Here is a 21,293-nt window from a genome sequence, read left to right as displayed (position 1 = left end):
TATATATATTATGACCTTATTGTGTTGCAAGTACCTTAAAACTCTTATCGAAAAACAACAAATACACACACACACACACACCCATTTTGATAATAGTTTAATGATTATCACCTGCCATTTTTCAAAACAGAAGCCTCACTTTTTGTGCTGTTGTTTTCATTAATAGATTAAATAAATCCTGTATCCTGTATTGACATTGTCTGTGGGTGGTTGGCGGGCATTCTGGTGTGGTTTGCTCCTTCTTTCCTGATCAATCATCTATCGTCATTATCTCCCCTTCTTCTTTCTTATGTTTGTTACTCTCTTGTGACACCTCTAATCTTCTGGCGCTCATATATGACCTTATGCAGTTGCGAGCGCCATAAAACCTCTACTAATATACGACTGACATTGTCTCAGGGGCCATGGGCCCTGTCGGCTTTGGCGACGGCCTTCTCGGAGAAGGGCCGCCTGTCGGAGGCGGGTCTCTGTACAACGAACAACTGGCCAACCAGAACCAGATGAATCAGCTGATGCTGGCCCAGACTCTGTTACAGCAGCAGGCCCTGGCCGCTGGCGCCGGTTTTGGTGGTGGTGCCAACAGCGCCGACTTGTCCGCTATGTCGGATCTGGGCGGCATGGGAGGCTTCGGTGGCGGACTGGGAAAAATGCAGTTCCTGCAGAGTCAGGGTGGCTACGGTGGAGGAGGAGGGGGGGGAGGAGGAGGAGGCGGGTTGATCTCTGACCGCAAGCGGATGGCCAGCCGAGGGCGAGACCGCGGGTACGACGTGAAGCGACGCCGACATGATTCGTATGGGGTAAGTTTTAGTGTATGTTATGTGATGTTTAGTATAGTCTGTGCAAGGGTTTTATCATGCGTTTATTTTTAAGTTGCCGGGGTTTTTTTTTCTTGAGATCAGAGTATTATATGACGACCCCGAACGATTTGGTGTTTAGGCTAGGAATTAAAGGCTTTGGACATTAGTAAGCCTTAGGTTTATTTCACGGAAGAACCAGATAAGTCGAAGTGGGCCGGGGAAAAAGTGCTTAATATTGTTTTCTAGTTGTGGAAAGTATATTGTATAATATAATTAATGAAAGTTTGTTTTTGGCATAGCATTCAATATACGCAGGATGCCACATGGGTACTGTAGTTTATAGAATTATGTAGTGCTTAAATTGACGAAATGTTACTGTGAAGCTTTGTGGCCCTGCCCTCTGTGCTCTTTCAAGACCATGGGCTATTGTTTGAAGTGGATCGGCCAATTTTTACCAAAAAATGTTCTTCTCTCTTCCACTTTTCCTTCATCCACGCCAATGTTCTCAGAAACGTTTATATTTCAGGAGGAAAATACTGACAATTATTTTTGCTTTTCAACTTGGCATTTGCAGATTTCTTGTCCTAAATGACATCTTGTCAGTACTTGTTGAGGTAAATTTATTTAAATGTGTTCCATATCTGCTGTTTCTCAGTAACAATTCCAGAAACAGTTTTTTACCAGCTGCCAGTTCTTAAAAAACTTTGAAGGCTTTTTCTCCACATCAATATAGATCTGATCAAAGTAGAAATGTTAAAGCTTTTAGCTTTTTCACTGGAGGGTTCTTGATTTTACTGGACTGAATAAATGTACAGCATTTCTTTTTTTTGGGTTTTTTTTTATTAAGGTGATAAGAAGCTAAGACTTGATTTTTCCATGAAATGTGCTTTGGGGGATGTCTTTCTCTGAGAAATTATATTATAGATGTTTGGGCTGAACAGTAACATCATTGGATAGGTAGAAGGAGATTATTATTATCTAGACCAGATTTAATGTGGCTGCCTGAAAGGAAAAGAGCCTTACGAATTAAGAAAAATGGTCACATATGTACATATCAGTTGCGCTGTAGGTGGGAAAAAAATTGGTCACATTCGTAAAAATCAGTTGCACTGTAGGTTGTAAAAAAATTGGTCACATACGTAAAAATCAGTTTCGCTGTAGGTGGAAAAAAACAACAGTTGACTACCCATGGGATCTAGAAGAAGACCAGGTTAAAACTAAACTGATCCTTTGTTTTGACCTTTAGCTCAACCCTTGTGTTTTAGTACTGTGTGTAGTCTTTTATTGAAAGTTGATTTGGAGACGGTTTTCCACTTTTTAAACCAATGTTTGTGTTGTCACTGGTGTCTTGAAATATAAAGAGATGATTCATTGCTGTAGGAGGTATGGTGAAGGTTGTTTAGCTTTCATGATTCAAGTGGTTTAGAACCTAGAAACACCTTCTGCTTCTGTGGTGTAGTGGTCTGGCACTTTGCTGTCACATGTAGCAAACCTGAGTTCTATTCTCAAGAGGGGAGAACATTTTTATTGAGTATCTCTGTCTTTCTGCTGGGATGTTTTACCCCTCTCAGCATAGGTGGACCCTGACAGGCGGGGTCGGAATCTTGCATCCTAAATGATCTAAATAGTGTGGACGGGGATGTAAAAAAAACTCCCTGCATTTAAAAAAGAAAACAAAAAGACCTCTAAACTGACTCGAAGATTGAGTTAGGTACTAGTGAAAAAAGTTGTGGCTTTGAGCAAGGCAACTGTGTGTGTATTCAAGCCTTAGTTGGCCCAGTGCAAGCAGATCAGGTGGATATAGATTGAGAATGAAATTCCACTTAGGGCCACCGAGAACTCCCCAAGGAATGCAGGGTTGTTTTGTGGGAGATGGGGGGGGGGGGGTGAGATGGCATTCTTGTGAGACAACCATACTGCATTAGTAAACGTTATGTGAACTTTACAATAACTTGTATTTGTGATTAAAGACAGTCGTAGGTTTTTTTAGTAGTAGATAAAACTTGATCTATCTACTATTTTACATAGTGGATAATTCTGCACATTTAAAGCCAGAAAAGGCAACCCAAAAACATTTCAACTTCTTTAAATAAAAAAATTTAGACCTGAGAGCTTAATTATTTTTATGTTTTTGTTTGTGTCACAGATTTGTCTTCCCTTGTGTTTTTCCATCTCAGGTTTCTCGTGAGAGAAGATAGTTCATGTTGAAGATCTTTTTTGTCATTTCTCAATTGTATGCTGGATATGCATACACACAATTCACTTCAGAAACCCAGAATGTGGGTTCGTTTCCTGAAAGTCCTCCAACTCATTCTTGATTGTGGGCCCCCCCCCCCAATTCTAGTAGAATGGTTTTTAAAAAACTTGCGTGGTGAAGGGTGAAGCTGACTGTTCAAAGATTTATCTCTCTTCCATATATACTCAGAAGTAACTTTTAGTTGCCTTCATTGCCTAACAAACAATGGCTTTCTTTGAGGAACAAGCTCTGCTGCTGAAGTTCCATTTGGCTTTTCCATTTCTTAGCAATGAAATATTTTATTAGTATTCTGTATGTGGTAGTTTGGAGGGCGGCACCACTGGTATGTCCTATTTCTTTTCTTTTCATCTACAGTTTCTGTCTGTCAGTCTTGTCTGCTTTTCTTCACACCACGCTGAATGACTGCTATTGCGTCAGCGTGCTTGTCTGACCCACTCAAGTCTCGTGTATTCTCCCTTCCTGTGTGTGATCAAGTTCACAGTTGTCTTGGTGTTGTTCAGACTAGATGACCATGTCTCATCTTCACATAAAAGTCTGTCGTTCGTGTTGATTTTGTTTGTTGTTTTTCCTGCCCAGGAAAGCTAAATCGACCACAACGTCACCACCGTGAGTCCGTGGTGCCTTAGATACTTTTTCTCCTTTTTTCAGGTTGAGACAACCGTGTCCTCCTTTTTCATTTTTGTCCATTTCATATTTTCCAACCCCCCCTTCTTGAGCCATTTCACTTTGATTTTTCTGTTGTGCAGTTCATGTCTTCTTGTTCTCGCAGCATATTTTACCCAAAATGTTGTTTTCTCCAGGATAGTTCCACCGAGGTGTCTCGTGAATATGTAGACATCACAAGCCCGTATCCATATGTGGCACGTCACAGTTCATTGCCAGCATCAGGTTATTTTTAGAATCATACCGTAGCATGCTCTCCGGTCCCGGATCATGCTGGTAGAGATGATATTGACCGTGGTGATGGACCTGTCTGGGTTTTATCCTCCCCCCTCGTTGAGATTTTCTCATTGTGTTTTGTCACATCATTATAATTATAGAAATCCCTTGTCTGGTCCCGTTGTCACATATTTTCCGCCTGACTCACCTCCCATTTCTTTTCCAGCCCTGTTATATTGTATTTCTTTCAGACATTCCCCCTCCGCCCACCCCCCCTTTTTTTTTTTTTTTTGGTTTCTGCACAGCTTTTCCAGCTATGGCAATTTTGCGTCATGATCTGAGGACGTTTTCTTCGCCACTCTGCCTTTGAGCCTTTGCTTTTTTGAGCCGATAGCAATGGGTTGAGAGAAACAGACTGGTGACTTACCTCCCGTTTTTTTACCTCTATCTATAACTACACAGAAATCTGTCGTTGACTATATCTACAAAACAAATCTCCTTCTTTCTCAAGGTCTAAAATGTGTCTGCTCTTATGACCTTGACTCTCTGTGCACTTTGCTGTCTCCCACCATCAGCCATTCTCAAATATATATATATACTCACATGTGTAGCATGTCATCGTAGTATATATTATTCTCTGCTTTCTCTTTCATCACACGTTTCTGCCCTTCTTCATGTTTTTCCTGTACACAGTCTGGCTGAAGCTGATTTTTTAATGATTTTTTCAAAATGATTACATTTTGTGATACAGCTTTTGTCCCCTTTTGATAGTCTCATCTCTCACTTCGACTTCTAAATCTTAAGATGGTATGGATCCTTGAATAATTTATCTTGATTTTATTTCTGCATCTCACTCACATGCTTCTGCACCATCTTGAGGGTTCCAGATCCCGGCTTTTCCTTTTTTTCCCCCCGACAACATTCCAGTTTGCCTGTGCTTTGTGCAGTCAGACTAGGCTAAGATACTAACTCACATTTCACCTACCCTCCCTTTCTAGCAGCCGTTGATCAACACGTGTTGACAATTTTCCGAGTGCCTTTCAGCACAGAGTGAGTGACAGCTAGCAGAGATTTCCAAGCCAAGCCTTCCTCTTACGGAACGCTCACTCACTTATCTGCCTCTTTCTCCCTTCTGCGTAATCTGACCTTGCTACCTTGTTCCTCCCTGTCCCACAGCGAAGTGGCGATCGGGAAAGATCTGGTAACCGAGATGGCGGCCGAGGTGGGGAGGGGAGGGATCGGAACCGATCCAGTCGATGGGATACAGGTAACATTTTCTTCTTCCGAGACCTCGCTCGTCTGCCTTGTTTTGTTCCAGTACAAGGCTCCTCCTGTGAGATCTTTCCTCCTTCTGTCTACACTCTCACCCCCCCCCCCCCCCCCCCCCACTCCCTCCATCTCTTCCTCTTCCTCCTCTCTTTGTCTTTTTCACTGTACCAGACTTCCAATAGTGTGTACTGAAAAGAGTATCCACAAAAACCATTGAACATGGTGTCTCAAATTCATCTTTCTGCTATGCCACTCTTTTTCCTTTTGCCTGTAGATATCTGAAGCATTTTTTTCTCTTTCTTTTCCCTGCACACATCATGCTGTTCCTGACTGTGATAAATGCGACCAGACTTATGCTACTACCCCTGAAGTCTCTTGACTTCGTTGACTTCTAAACGTAATGCTGAAAATTCTGACACTGTAATCTTTTCATAGAGTGGGGCTGTGAGTGTTCTAAAAGACACCCCCCCCCCCCAGTAGACACTGGACATGGGTGTTTACTCACTTTTCCTCACTGATCAGCAATCTATTGACTTATCTATAATCTATTGACTGATCAATAATCTATTGCTGATAGGCTTATCTCATTTCTAACTTATCATTTATTGGGATTGCCATACTCTCATGGTATTCATTACCTCGGTTAGCTTTGATTTAGTAGTAAAGCGCTTATGTGGTGGTTTTATTTCGATTGCTGGAGGCTTTTAAGTCTCCTTTTTTATGATGTCTTTTTCAACATTTCACAGTTGTTGTCTTCTTACAATGAACTTCGGCCCAAGTTGGGATATCCTGTCTTTAGGGTGTGGTGGAAAGGATGTAGTTGACACTTGTAGCAAAGATGTCCGTTTTGCTTTTGTCAATTATTTCAAAAGGCTGAAGGTGGACTTTAATTTTGAGTCCATAGAAATTACTTTTTTTTTTCTTCTCCATTTGGCAATGTTTTCTCCTCTTAGAAATGTTTCTATGATGTTGCTTTAAAAAAGTTTCTTTCTAGTGTTTTGTTAATTCTTCCTTTTTTTCCCCTTCTTTTTAATTTTGTTTTTTTCCTGTCAAAGCTGAGAACTCATTTGTTGTCATCAAGATGGCAACCATTCTTTGTGGCTCATTTTGACAAGGAAACTACTGCTGAGTGTCTCAGACCTACATATCTTATAGAAACTTTTTTTTTTTCAAAGCCTTTTTGAGTTATATTTTTGACTCATTGTTAAAGCTATGCCAAAAAATTGCTGTTTTCTATTTGAGACCGAGCGGTTAATTGCTTGTCCGCAAATCACCTTTTGTGTTCAGCAGTGCATCTCTCCCATGTAGAAAGCTATGATGTTTCGGCTTTTTTAATGTCCAGGAAAACCGTTTTGTTGAAATCCACGAAGAATGATTCTTTCAAATAGACTCATGAACTTTTCGTATCACTTCAGGGGCCCCAGTGTGGATGGGAATAGACCAGGAAAATCATGTCTACTTAACGTAGAACGAAAAAAAAAAAAGAAATGAGTGCAGTGACTTGTGTACATTTAAATCTTCAGTAGTGATGTGATGGTACATGTGTTAACTTTTGGGCATCATGTCCTCGTTTAAAAGAGTTAGACGAAATGGTTTACTTTTAGTTTAAAAAGTATGTGGCGAGGTAGTAATTTGAGTGCTGCAAACTGTTGACTAGTGTTGAAGGATTTGAATTTTTATTGCCAAACCTGACTTTGTTGGGCTGAAGTGAAATACTGTTTTTAAATGGTTTCAGGTTAGTCTCATGTTTCCGTCATAGTGTGTACAATTGTGTGGCATTAAAATTTGTGAATCACAAAGTTTTGTAAAAATATCAAAGGAAGCTTGAATGAGCTGTAATTGTTTGCATATGATTTAGCTTTTTTGTTTTCACAAGGGTTTTGTTTGGCCAACAATGTTTTAACCAGAAGTATATTTTTGAACTGTCTGCAAAAGTATTATTGATGCAGCTTTTTTTTATTTCTGCTTTCCTTCGAGATGGGCTGTGTATTATTATGAATTGGTTCAAGTGGATGAGACTTACAATCATGCTGTCCATTATGTAGAAACAAAATTAATTCGTGACGTTTGGGCTTATTCAGATCCAGTAATTCCCCATAACTAGTACTTTTTATTTTAGCCAGTGGTAATCTGAAATAGTAAGACTAGTTAATAACAAGATCACAGACTTTTTGTTGTGCCTATTGGGAGAAAAGGAGGGGGGGGGGGGGGTAAACATCTACATTAACTTTAGTAAAAAAAAGAAAACAAAACATACTTTTTGTATCTCCCACTTTTTAAGAAAAAACATATTTCCCAGTGCTGTGATGTGTGAACAATGTCATTGCTTTTCCGTCTTGATTGTGTGTGTTCCTCCCCCAGGTCGGGATGCTTCTGGCGGAAATGACTACGACCCTGCGGAGCCGACGGAAGACGATGTACGTAAAACGTGCTTTGTAGCTCTATGCTTGTTTCGTTTTTGTTTTGTTTTTTCTTCCTCTTTTGAGTTAATATCAGGTGTGCTCATAGACTAAATTTGTATCTGTGTATGGGTGGTGTGCAAACAATAGTGTGATGTCGATAAATTAGCGTAAAGTGTTTGTGGGATGTGCTGACAAAATGAATTACTTCTCGCAATCCACAAATTGAGATATGTTGGCCGAAAATCCACACAAGGGTCAGATTTGTAGATTTTCTATTGATTCTTTAACTATAACATGTCTTTTACTGTTCCCTACTAATAAATTGTAAAAACTTCACCTGTAAGCATGATGTAACTATTTCCATAGGGCTTGAATCCGAGAAGTAACTCATTTTGTCAGCACATTTCACATTTTATAATATTAATAAATTCACACAAAGTATTTGTGAGGCAGCGTGGTAGAATCAGGCTTTCGTCAAAATAATCAAAGTGAAGAAACCTGCATTTTTCCGCAGGTTTGTGAAGTTTTGTTAAATTTTTGGTTTTTGGCTCAACACCTTTCTTGCCCATTAAAGAACTCATTTCTGTGTGGATTTTTCTGAAAAACGTTGATTAAAGGCACAAAAATTGTAAATTTTCAGTTACCACAGATTCTTAAGCTAAGGAAATAACTAATCTTTGGCGGCCATTTTCTCACTAATTTTACCTCTGAAAACAGGTGACCCCCACCTCCTTCAATTGAAAATATCTCGACTTGTATTCAAGATAAATAGATATTTTTTTCATCCAAATAAAGACAGGTGAACAAGCTTTAAGATGATACCAATAACTCTACATGCCCAGAAATTGACGAGTGCCTGATTCCACCACGCTGCCTCACATTTTGTTTTCTGAACATGGTCAGTCAAAACTGGAGTCTTTCATTGCCGTTTCTAAACTGCTCCGTGCGTGCTCGAGAAAAATTTGCTGGCTGCTCTGACAGACCAACCAAGTTCTCGGAGCACTGCTACTGACTGAAGTTGTCTCTAGGCCATTATCAAAGGGTGGGATATTAACACGTTCTTATGCACAGTAAAATTGTGAATGGGCTGATTTATCAATGTCATGCTCATAGTGTGCCAGAACAACATAGAAGGGGGGAACTGCTGCTTTTTCTTTCCTTATCCTTACTATCGTCTTTTTCCTCTACTTCTTTTGCATGTTTGTCACTCTCTTGTGAACTGCTATTTCCAGGGTGCCTTGATAGTCGAAGCAGACTTTCTGCTGTTGAGGCTAGAGAAGTGAGCAGAGTAAGCCTGATTCCCCGTTTAGACTTCTCTGTTGACTTCCACCCCTTGGCGCTCATATGATCTAATGCAGTTGCGAGCGCCGTAAAACCTTACTAGTGAGTGGTTGGTGGGTGCTCTGGTGTAGTTTGCTTCTTCTGTCCTATCAAACATCTATTGTCCTTATCTCCCCTCCTTCTTTTTTATGTTTGTAACTCTCTTGTAACACCTCTAATCTTCTGGCTCTCATATGACATTATGCAGTTTGGAGCGCCGTAACACTCTTACTGAAAGTAAAAACCTTACTAAAACTAAAATCTCAAAGAAAAACAAAACCTGTTGTCTCCCCCAGGACGGGCACCGAGACAAGGACAGCAACCTGTACTGCCACGTGTGCAACGTGTCGGTGTATGACGACGAGAGCTTCCGCCGCCATCTCAACGGGACCAAGCACCAGCAGCGCATGAACAACGTGCTGACCGTGCACCAGATGAAGTCGAACCAGCTCAAGTCTCGGCTCAAAGCAGAGGAGCATCTGAGGAAAATTGAGGGGCGAGAAGGGTAGGCTGAACCAGGCCTTTTTTTTCCCCGGTGGATGGGGGAATGGGGGTGTTTTTGTTGGGAAACATTAACCCTCCTCACGTTCCTTGTTTTGTGAGGAAAAAAAGCTATGGGTGAATTAAAAGAAAGTAAAAGAAGGTATCGGTGAATGCAGGGAAACTATTGATGAATGTGAAAGAAACTATTGATTAATTTGAAAGAAACTATTGATTAATATGAAAGAAACTATTGATTAATTTGAAAGAAACTTGATTAATTTGAAAGAAACTTGATTAATTTGAAAAAAACTATTGATTAATTTGAAAGAAACTATAGGTGAATTGTCAAAATTTGTTGACTCTGTGGTGTCTGGAGTGCTGTACGTTTAAAAATCCAAGTACAGATTTACTACTGCAAAAATGGACAGGTCTTTAGTTGGTTGTTGCCCTGTGCTTCTAGTTGGTCCTATGTCCTTTTTTTTTTTCTTTTCTCTGTTTTTTTTTTCTGTCTGTCCTTTCCTTGCTGTTAGTGGCTCTTTAGTCAGTGAACGTCTCTGTCCTAATCCTTAATATCGTCATTTTTCTTCTACTACTGCTTTTGTATATTTGTCACTCTCTTGTTAATTGGTATTTCCAGGGTGTCTAAATAGTCGAAGCAGACTTTGTCTCTCCTCCTTTTTTGTGGGATTTTTACTCTCTTGTAACACCTCGGATCTCCAGCACTTATATGACCTTATTGTGTTCTAAGTACTTATAAGGTACTTACTAAAACTTTTTAAAAGGAACCAATGACTGAACATTTCAGACGAGATGCTGAGTTCTTCTGCAAGATCTGCAACAACGACCTGACAGTTCCGTGGAAGTACCACAGTGTGTCCCACATTCACAGGGTAAGAATTGTGTCATGACCTGGTGGAATCAGCTTTTTGGGCACATGAAGTTATTGGTTCATTTGCCTTGCTTTCGGTGGAAAAAAATTTTTTTTCTAGGGTACAAGTTGAGATATTGGTGATTGAAGGAGATGGGGGTCACCTGGTTTCAGAGGTAAAAATTTGCTTAAAAATGGCTGCCGAAGCTTAGTCCATGAAAACTTTAAAATTAAATGTTTTATGCCTTTATTCAGCATGTTCTTTAATGGGCATGAAAGGTGTCAGGACATAAGACAAAAATTTCTTTTTAAAATTCCCAAACCTGCCAGTTTCTTCACTTTCATTATTTTGACGAGCACCTGATTTCACCACGCTGCTTCATAATTTTATTTTTATAGTTTTTGCAGCCTACTCAATAGCAGGTGTCAGATGCTATTTCAGGACGACCCTGGAGTGTAATTCTTTATACAATGCACAATTTGGGGTGGGAACTAATTTGATAGTTTTTATGTGTACATGTTTCTTCTGGCGGTTCCTGTTCAGCGACTTGTATAGTGCAATTGTGTTTGGTGTGGGTGTGTTAGAACACACTGGCATGCTTTCAAGAAGTGGAATGTTTTGCATTCCTTTTTTGTTCCTTTGAGTTCTCCAGCCTGATATATATTTTCTTTTGAGTGGAATTGAATGTGGTACAAAAATGTAACAAGTTATAGTACGGTAATAAATGTTTAGTTTTCTTTAGTTGCATTTCATTTGGATGTCTGGTTTCATTAGGTTTCTTTTTGGCTCTCTAACATTGTTGAAATTTCGAGCCAAGAAGTTACAGAACTGTCAGAACAAGCTACCGTCTCGTGATACACTTTTCACTTGGGTGGTTGGCGGGTGCTCTGGTGTGATTTGCTCCTTCTTTCTTATCAGACACCTGTCGTCCTGATCTCTCCTCCTTCTTTTTTGTGTTTGTTACTCTCTTGTAACATCTCTAATCTTTGGCCCTTTTAAGACCTTATTGTGTTGCAAGGGCCGTAAAACTTACTAAAACAAAACTAAAGACTTTCCTATTATTTACTGAGGAATTTCTTCTCTCCAGCAACGCTTGCTGCAGGTGCGCAGAGGCTGTGGGTGGTGCAACGTTCACGACTTCAACAACTTCACTGAAGTCTTGGAGCACCGTGAGACGGACCAGCACAAGAAAGTATGGGGCTGGATGAGATCCGCACTAGTTTGTTTTTAAGTGGGTGGGTTGGTGGGGGGGGAGGTTGTTATCGTACAACTGTTGAGATTGTTTAAGGGCGACCACTCTTTGTTGAGGAGAAAAGTGACCATCTTAGACAGGTGGATGTCTTACACAGTGTCATAATAATGTATTTTTAAAAAACTGGGTGGGGGAGATTGGGAAATGGCTGTTTGTACAGGTGACTGTCCTATGCAGGTGGCTGTATTTCAGAACCTGGCAAGACGATTGTTTGGTTTTTTTGACTGAATGCATCATTTATTTGGCTCAGCGTTTCGGTGTTTTGCGCTCTGTGGACCTTATTTCTTTGAAACAGCTTTGTTAATATGGAAAAATCTCCCCCCCAAAATGGTCCAATTAAGAAATTATGTAAAATTAGTATCATAAAGTTAGGTTCAGATTTTGTAATCTTGTTTTATAAAGTTGAAATAAAAGTATTTTTGTCTTGCTTTCTGCGTCTATGAGCTTCCATGTGTCGTTTTTATGATCACTGGGCTATTGTTTTTGTCTGTTTTAATTCCAGAATGCAGAGCTCTACGGCAAAAAAGATGACAAGAAAGGGTCACGCCCAAGGAATGATGACCGAAATGCTGAGGTGTGTATTTGATACAGGCCACTTCAAGGATTTGTAAATTTCATAGCTGCCACTTTCCCGCTAAATAGCGGAAACTTCGCTTCATTTAGCCTTTCCCGCTACTTTCCTCCTTCCTCCGCTGGACCGCTTTTTAAAATTTTTACACGCGGAAAATACCGAACTGGGAGAGAGACGAAAACGCAGCTTGCACATGTCCGCCGGTATCTTTCTACTTCCGTTCATCTTGGTCTAGCGCTAGTTTCACTTTGTTTCTTGTGGAGCAACACTGTCGATCGAGCATCGGGACGTTGGCGCGTCGAGTTTTCATTGAAAACAGCGGAAATTCGAGAGAAATTGATGCAGAATGCAAAAATAAAAGGAGCTGGAATGAGAAAGAAGCAGCCGGTGTGCAACTTGAAAAGTTCATTATTCATTAGAAAGTTGAACAAGCCGCTTGCTGCACTTTGCGTTTGGTGCAATAAAGAAATCGCGGCCCGCGCACTCCTGTACAATTGCGGTCCCGTTTTTTTTACATGGCGGCTATTGTGGCTGTGGAAGTGAATCTAGATCTAGATAATCTATCTCTAGATATAATGTAGATTTATACATATTTAGATACCGTATCTAGATTCTAGATCTAGATTAGATAGCCTAGGCTATAATTTTAATTCAGTTTAGATCTACACACTACAGGGGCACTACTAAGTTAAGTGCAAACGGGACCGCAATTGTACAGGAGTGCCGAAATCACTTTGTATGACGGCAAAGGTGTTGCCCCCTTGATCTAATACTGCTCTTCGTGGATGCACAAGTTTAAAGTGAAAGAAATCTTTTTATGAGACACCAGCTGGCAACAAACACTGGATTTTAAGTCACCAAGTCCAAACTGTGTCAAATGCTTGTTAGTCAACTTAGTGCCTTTGTTTTGTTTTGTTTTTTGTTTTTTTTTCAAATACCTTTTTAATTCAGTTGCCTATGGTTAACAAATATGACAGTTTTCCCTTCCATGACAGTTTTCCCTTCCAAACCCATGGGTTGGATTTTCCAGTACATTATTATTGCCTCTGGATCTCACCGGCTTTACTCCCGGTCTTCGGAGAGCGCGTGCCCGCCTTCGCGTGAGTTTCCTCCTTTTTTAAAATTCCTGAGTGGCAGCTATGGAATTTAGATACTGTATTGACTAACTTTTTTTTTTTTCTGTTGCAAATGTGTGTTGTGTAGTGCCCAGAATTTACATGTCCTGTAGTATAAAAAATGCACTTTGAGAGGCTATCAGAGAATCGTGGATTTGTTTCTTATATTGAAAGCATGGAACGTAGTGATGGTGATTGTCCTGGCGTAGGTGTGGGCCATGGCTCTGTGATATGCTCGCTCCTATTGTAGGTTGTTGTTTCCTTCTTCCAGCAAAGCTCATATGCACTTCTTTTTCTTTTTTCTTTTTTTTCTTAACTCCTTTAGTGGCACAGATCGTCCAAGACTTCGTCCCAATATGAGAAGAAGGGAAACGGTAAAATGCAGAAGGTAATACTATGCCTATTTGCTTCCTAAGAAGACGTTGAATGTATGTAGCCAGAGATGTAAAAAGCACAGTGGAAGATTGTTTCTCAACTGGGCTTTCAGTTTCGTGTTGTGTGTCCCCCTGTGCACAATGTTATAGAGATAACCTGGATGGTCTAGTCTCAGGAGGAAGCTCCTTCCCTCTCTTTTTTTGTGCATGCCTTCAAGAGCCAGAACTATTGTTGAAAATGTCTTTACCCTAAACAGATGTGACTCCAGTCATCAGTATGGAAGATAAGAAACGAAAATCTCTTCCAGGCAGGCCTCTGTCTCAAGCAGGATATGCTTTGAAGCCCTTTGTTGATTGTTTTAAAAACATGACTGAGAAATTTACGGTCTTAAGCTCTTAACCTTGTGAGTCTGTTCAGTGGAACTTTTTGAAATCCAGTATTTCACCTTTGACCTGTTACTGTGATATTCAGTTTTTCTCAGTGGCAATGGCTTTGAAGCCCTTTGTTGATTGATTATAAGACATGACCAAGATATTTAACGTCTTAACCTTGTGAGTCAGTTTAATGGAACTTTTTTGAAATCCAGTATTTGACCTTTGCCTTGTGACTAATATTATTCAATTTTTCTTAGTGCCAATGGCTTACTACTTACTGTTTCCACAAGCTTTGAGTTTTGTCTTGGCACCACCATAAAGACAGCATACCTTTCTGAGTAGTCTGGTTTTTCCTTTCTCATTCACAGTACTGTGGGAATGATGTCCGTTTAGTTTTCAAATTTAGTGAGTGTACGCCATCTGCAAACACTCCTCGTTTGAATTGTAGATTATGTTCGTGTGGTAGCCATGGATTTGCTGGAAACCGCTTCCCGTAAATTTCTACAGATAAAAAAATTTATGCAAAAAAAGTGTTGGTCAATGTAGCTTTACAGCTTTCTTGCATTTTACAGCGTGCAGAGTGACTTCATGCAGTGGCATCTTTGAGACAACACTCGCACATACACACACACACTTTTGTACAGTCAAACCTGTGTAAGACGGCACCCATTGTCAAGGAGAAAAGTGGCCGTATAAGACAGGTGGCCGTCCTAGGCAGGACTGATCAAGATGAAAAAAGCAAACCATTCCCATTGTTGTTGTTCTTGTTGTTGTTGGTTTGTATTTTATTTGTTATTTTTATTCTATTGCTGATTTTGCGCAAGGGTGACAATAAAATGAAATGTATCAAACGAGGAAGACCGAGTGCCATGTTAAAACAAACACATGGGTCGCCACCACTTGGAGAACAAGCGACGCTTCTATTTCAAGCTCATGTTGACGTCCTTTGTTACTTTGTTACAGACTGGGTAAACAGTGACCACTCATCTCACTTACGATTTGTGTACGAGTTCTGGGCGGTTCTTATGAGTTATAAGGGGATCACACGCTTACCTCTCCAGCAGCTGGTACCTATTGGTCAACAGTGGGAGGGGCCTACGCAACATGATCGGTTGGAGGGACTACCTAACAACGATAAATGATTGGATTATGACGCCTGTCCACAACGCCAGGGGTCAGTGCACAATTTATGACAAAACGTAATGGAGTCGCCGATGGCCGTCTTAGACAGGTGTTATTGCTTAGTGTAATAGGGGTTGTGTGTTAAAATATGGTGGCCGCGGCCGCGTTGGACAGGTGCCCGTTTTACACAGTTAAAGTATATAGAAAAAACGCAAGGGGGGAAATGGAAAGTGGCCGTTTGTACAGGTGGCCGTCAGGGCAGGTTCGACTGTATTTCTCTTTTATTATTTGGAATTGACTCCTTAATGGTATACTAGCCAGATCTGCTTTTCCTCATAGTAGCAGAAAGTGGAAATGGAAAAGAGAAAAAAAATAAGGCTTTATGTCACAAACAATTCTGTTTTCTTCCCCTTTAACAGAAGACAAAGCCAGAAGAGGAAGTGGTGGTGATTCCAGAATATGACCCCCAAACTCCAATTGGTAAGTACTCGTCCTTTTTTTTTAGCTTGTGTTTGAAGTCATGCCTTTTTTGCATGGTGAGTGTGTTTTGTGAAGTTGGACATCAAAATGTCATCTTCATTCTTCTTTTTATACCCCCGCTAAAGCTCAGGGACTGTAAGATCTTCGTCATCTCGCAGTGCGCAATTTTCAACATTTCTCAATTTTCATTATGGCTAATGTCATGATGACTTTTAGCCTCTCGCACCAAAGTAGAGTACAGGCCCACCTATTTGCACCTTCTTGACCTAGGGCACTACATTTGGGGTCACAGTGTGGTTGCGTTATTTTATTTCTTACGGTAACAGGAAATGACAGGCTGTGATGCTAAGTAAACGCTATTTAGTCCAAGATCCGACTGCTCTGGCAAAAACTCTTTAATTTTTAGACCTAGGCCTGTCATGAAAGGATGTGAGTGTTATTTCATTGTGTGAGAGACGGCTCCACTCATTGATGAGTTCTCAGAGTTTCAAATCGAGTCCCCTCCCCCTCACCATTGGTTTTGACATTTTTTAAATTTTTATCCGTAATCTTTTCTGAAATTTCTTATTTTTTAAATCCATCATTTGTTTTCTGTTAATTTCATATTAGTTGTGTCTATTTAAGTTGTTGTTTTTTTTTTTTGCCATTGCCACTGCCTAAGTTTTCAGTAATTTTAACAGAAGTCCAGTGGCATCCCTGTTCTCTATTTTTTAATGCTTATTGTGAACGTATGTGGAAAGCGTAAGAAGGGGAGACCAAAGATGACATGGAGGCGAGCGGTACAAGCGGAAATTGAAAAAGCGGGGACATCATGGAAACAAATAGAAAAGGATGCTCAGGACAGGCTTCGCTGGAGTAATGTTGTTGATGGCCTGTGCTCCACTGAGAGTTAAAAAGGGCAAGAGAGAGAGAATGAACGTATGTCTATGTTCTAAGGCACCAACCTGTCTCAAATGGTCATTCCTGATAGACTGTGTAGGTGGTTTGCGAGTGCTCTGGTGTGCTTTGCTCCTTTTCTGCTGTCAAACAGCTATCGTCCTTGTCTCTCCTCCTCCTTGTCTTTGTATGATACCCTCTACTAACACCTCAAGTGTTGCAAGTGCTGCAAAACTCTTTATGAAAATTATATTTTCAGTTGTTCAAATGTATGTTTCACTGTGTTCAACTCAGGTCAGAACTACGTGGTTCCTGTGACCGGATTCTTCTGCAAACTTTGCCACAAGTTTTACTGCAACGAGAAGTCGGCCAAGGTTACTCACTGTCAGAGCGAGGCGCACTATGAAAAAGTCAAGGTAAGACCTGAGTGACAGATGTTTGCCCCTGACTTCATGATAAAAGGGCGAGGAAGCAGAACATCAGGTCTGCAGAGTCGGATGGGTATCTGTCTTTTTTCTTACTTTTTTTCTTTTAAATTAGTGTGGGGAAATAATGAGTTAACAGGTGCCTGTAGTGTAGCAGTTGTGCGCTTTGCTGTCGCACACAGGAGGCCCAAGCTCAATTCCGTGGAGGGTGAATTTTAATCGAGTATCTGGGAGGTCTTTCTGCGGGGATGATGTATCCCTTCCCTCTCAGCCCTGGTTGGTCCCAACAAGCAGGTCCAAAGGTTGCTGCATTCTTATCGTAAATGATCAAAACTTTGTTGTGGTGATTTTTTTGTTTTAATTTGAGGGGGTGGGGGGGTGAGTGTTTGTAATAACACCTGTACTTAACGAAATAAAAAAAGATCAGTTGTCTAATCTTTTATTATTATTGTTTGCTTTTCAACAGGCGGCACTGGAGGCTAAGAATGCTGCTATTGAAAAGAGAAAGGCCGAAACGGAAGCGAAGAAAGCTGCGGAGAAGGCGGAAAAGAAAGGAAGCAAGGGGGACAAGAGCGAGAAGACGGATACTTCAGATGCCCCTGAAGATGGTGTGGAGGTGGAGGAGGAGGAGGAGGGAGGAGAAGAAGAGGAGGAGGAGGAGGGAGGAGAAGAAGAGGAGGAGGAGGAAGAAGACTACGACAGTGCCTTGGCCCCGGGCGATGCTAAGGGAGAGGAAGAGGGGGATGAGTTTGACGACAAGGAACTGTCTGACGACGAGGCCATGGACGACGGCGATCAGGAAGGAGGGTCTTTCCTGGACGAGACGGGAGCCAACTCCAGCTTTGACTTCCTGTCCGGTGACATGGCCCAGGCACACCTAGAGCTGCAGCGGCAAGAAGAGCTGTTACAGCAGCCGCAGCAGGGGCAGGAGGAGGAGGAGGAGGTCGAGCAGGGAGGTACATGTTGTGTGTGTTGAGTTGATCTCTGGGGTAACATCTCAAGCAGGGAGGTACGTGTTGTGTGTGTTGAGTTGATCTCTGGGGTAACATCTCAAGCAGGGAGGTAGGGGCTGTTGATCTATCGGGTAACATCTAGTCTGAGGTCGAGCAGGGAGGTAGGTGTTGTGTATCATAGTATGTTGTGTTGATCTATGGGGTGACATCTCAAGCAGGGAGGTAGGATCTGCGTATGTTGTGTTGATCTATGGGGTAACATCTCAAGCAGGGAGGTAGGATCTGTTTATGTGGCAACATCTCAGTCAGAGGTCGAGCAGGGAGGAAGGTGTTGTGTTGATCTATGGGGGTGACATCATCTCTGTCAATGGTTAAACTGGAAGGTAGGATAGGTTTATGTGGTAACAATTAGAGGTCAAGCAGGGAGGTAGGATCTTTTTATGTGGCAACATCTCAGTCAGAAGTGGAGCAGGGAGGAAGGTGTTGTTGAGTTAACTGTTAGGCGGTGATACATAGTAAGGAGGTAGGTGCTGGCGAGTTTTGCGGTGAAATATGTTTATGTTGTGTTGATTTATGCAGGGCTAATAAACATTACGAATTTGCTAGTTTTGTTATAATCTTTATTCAATTTGACCCAAAAAAAAGATCTTAATACCCCTGATTCCAATTTTTAAAAACATTTTGGCTAAGCCAACCCACTGCCAAATTTTTCGGTGTGTAAAGTTAAGGGAGGGGGGGGGGGGAGAAAAACAACCAGATGTTGGAGGTCTACGTCAGTAAGTCGCATGCAGCTGTCTGACTTGAACAGTATTAACACCGTCTTTATAGTTGCTCAGTACTACTTTGCCCTTGGAAAGACATTAGACTTTAGTAGTGCCAAAGCCAGGAGCAAGGTCTATCACGCACAGAGCGAAATGTTTCTGTTATGTACAAATTCGGGATATGTACAAAATTCAGGCTTTATCAAGGAAGAAAACAAAGTTGGACAATGGGGTCAAAATTGTTCATGGATTGTGCCCCCTATTTCCCTAAAAATTAATACCAATGGTATTCTTTATATGTAACTTTGTAGGTACACCTCCAATCTTTGGCTCTTATATGACCTATTTGTTTTTTGTGTCGCAAGTGCTTTAAAACTCTTACTAAAACTAAACCACCCTAATCTTCAGCACTTGTATGACCTATTTGTATTGCAAGCTGTGTAAAAGTTTTTCTAAACTACAAAAAAAAACCTCGACAAACCTCCATCTATCCGTCCGTCTGTTTTCAGAAGAAAATGGCAGCATCTCGGCGAGCGAGGAAGCTGAAGCTCCATCGGGAGTTGATGGTGCAGAGGCTGAGGCTCACTTGGAGGGAGAGGTAGAGGCCACAGTGGAGGAAGGAGAGCCAGAGACAACAGAGCCAGCGACGACAGAGCCCGTGGAACCTGCTGAGCCAGCCAAGCCCGAAAAGGTGGAAGTCGTAAAGGAGGAGGTCGTAAAGGAGAAGGTCGTAAATGCGGAGTCCGCGGAGGTGGAGCCCGTAGTGGCAGAGCCTGTAGAGGCAGAGCCCATAGAGGCAGAGCCCGTAGAGGCAGAGCCTGTAGAGCCGCCAGTTGTGGTCAAGGCCACGCCCGCCAAGGCCCGCGGCACTGCCCGCAGAGGGAGGGGACGTGGGAAGGCCAAGAAGTAAACGTGGGTGGGGTGTGGAGAAGAGAAGTGTACGTGCGCGGTGGAGAGGGAGATGTGTACGTGCGCGGTGGAGAGGGAGAAGTGTACGTGCGCGGTGGAGAGGGAGAAGTGTTCGCGCGGTGGAGAGGGAGAAGTGTACGTGCGCGGTGGAGAGGGAGAAGTGTTCGCGCGGTGGAGAGGGAGATGTGTACGTGCGCGGTGGAGAGGGAGAAGTGTTCGCGCGGTGGTGCCCTGAGAAGTGACTGTGGTGGTGCACTGACATGTAAACGTGGTGCTCCAAGAAGCAAACGCGGTGCACTCTAAGATGTGGAGATGGTGGTGCGCTGTCTATTTAGTCTTAATGACACATGTCCTCCGATTTTTGTTGTCCTCCGTCACTGAACAATTTTTGCTCTTGTTGTTTTGTATAATATAATCTACATCATTCTTTTTGGGGTGGGCGGCGCCACTGGATCCCACTCCCTTTCTTTCCTTACGTTGTTTTTTTACGGTTCGTCTTACACTTTTCCCTAATCGACTACAAAGCACTAAATGACTATTATTTTTTCAGCCGTTTTGGGGGGGGGGGGGGGGGCAGGGGGTGTCAAAATGAGAGTTCTTTTGTTGTTGAAAACAATGTGAAAAGATGTCAGCATGTAGTCTGGGTCTGTGTTCGTTATGTGGGTGTCGCTGAGAAAGTTTGTTCCTCACAGGCTACATCTGCCGCATGTTCTAATAGAATGTTGAGTATGGAGCAGGGGGGCAAAGGGTTGTTTTTTACTCTCAGTCATGAAAGTAAGATTGATAAAAGAGTCTTTTTTGTTATTTTTAAATTTTTACCATTGTGGTTGACTTGCATCTGTGGTGTAGTGGGTGGGCGTTTCGGGGTCGCACGTGGGAGACTTGAGTTCAATTCCCTTGTGGGGGAGAATAAAAAAAAAAATCAAGTATCTCCATCATTCTGTTGGGATGCCGTGTCCTTCTCAGCCCTCGTTGGCTCTTACGGGCGGGGTCAGAGCAGCCTTCTTTCTAAATGACCTAAAATTGTGTCGATGTGTGCGGGGGAGAAACTTCTGTAATGGCTTTGTTGTTTCCCACTGTTGTTGAAAATGATTTTTTGGTGATGGCTAGTCACTGCTGGTCTGTCCTTTCTGTGTGTATTTGTGTTGTTGCTTTTCTTGTTGGAGGGGGAATGGGATGTTTGTTTTGTTGTTTTATCCATTGAAATAATTTTATACCTATATATCGCTACCTCAGTGCTTTCCTGTCGTATCTCCATTTTCAAAAAGTGAAAACAGTTCCTAACAAAGACTGAGCTCAAGAAGTCACATTTTCACTGTTTACGTTTACTAGAAATGGAGATACGACAAGAAAGCACTGAGGTCGTGATATGGTGTTGATGTGGCACATTTCGTAACATCATCCCATTTGACTTTCTCTTTCCCCCCCAGTTCAACAGTGTCTCACTGTATATATTTTAATACTTGCCACAGATATCAATATTTTTGTCACTTTCTTCGATGACTGGTTGGTGGAATTTTAAGTAGGGACGGGTGGTTGAGGACGCCACTGGTAGGTCCTTCAAATTCTTTGCTACCCCTCTGTATGTCTGTCTGTCTTGATTTTTCCTTTGCACATTATGACCATTATCATTATGTTGTTGTGCTAATCATTCTTCAAGAAAATTTGATGAAGATTTTCCTAACGTCTTACTGAGGGTTGATTAATGTGAAAATTTTTAACTGCAACTGCTGTTGGGCTTGAGTCCATATAATGATAAAGAATGGTTTTATGAGGTGTTTTTCTTTCTTTTCTTTTTCTTCCT

At 41.6% G+C, this 21,293-nt stretch overlaps 1 protein-coding gene across 4 annotated transcripts in view; it reads left to right on the top strand.

Annotated features, from left to right (window-relative positions):
* The window catches only part of LOC101859789 (zinc finger protein on ecdysone puffs), a 30,755-nt gene extending 10,177 nt beyond the window's left edge, over positions 1 to 20,578 (top strand). For 2 of the 4 annotated variants that reach the window (XM_035970216.1, XM_005100139.3), the window contains exons 3-14: positions 400 to 797; positions 5,110 to 5,200; positions 7,564 to 7,619; positions 9,221 to 9,429; positions 10,213 to 10,297; positions 11,364 to 11,468; positions 12,031 to 12,102; positions 13,540 to 13,602; positions 15,505 to 15,565; positions 16,736 to 16,857; positions 17,333 to 17,822; positions 19,090 to 20,578. In XM_035970216.1, the coding sequence (XP_035826109.1) occupies positions 400 to 797; positions 5,110 to 5,200; positions 7,564 to 7,619; positions 9,221 to 9,429; positions 10,213 to 10,297; positions 11,364 to 11,468; positions 12,031 to 12,102; positions 13,540 to 13,602; positions 15,505 to 15,565; positions 16,736 to 16,857; positions 17,333 to 17,822; positions 19,090 to 19,490 (2,153 nt within the window). In that variant the 3' untranslated portion in view covers positions 19,491 to 20,578. Of the gene's footprint in view, positions 1 to 399; positions 798 to 3,854; positions 3,943 to 5,109; positions 5,201 to 7,563; positions 7,620 to 9,220; positions 9,430 to 10,212; positions 10,298 to 11,363; positions 11,469 to 12,030; positions 12,103 to 13,539; positions 13,603 to 15,504; positions 15,566 to 16,735; positions 16,858 to 17,332; positions 17,823 to 19,089 lie in introns of all 4 variants that reach the window. The other 2 variants (XM_005100140.3, XM_013083506.2) reach the window with 2 other exon arrangements.
* The last annotated feature ends 715 nt before the right edge of the window (positions 20,579 to 21,293 follow it).

Source organism: Aplysia californica, unplaced genomic scaffold, assembly GCF_000002075.1.
Source record: "Aplysia californica isolate F4 #8 unplaced genomic scaffold, AplCal3.0 scaffold00237, whole genome shotgun sequence".
In the NCBI taxonomy this organism is placed as follows: domain Eukaryota; kingdom Metazoa; phylum Mollusca; class Gastropoda; order Aplysiida; family Aplysiidae; genus Aplysia; species Aplysia californica.
Note: the sequence above shows the minus strand (reverse complement) of the source record. Positions and strands in the feature narration are given on the sequence as shown.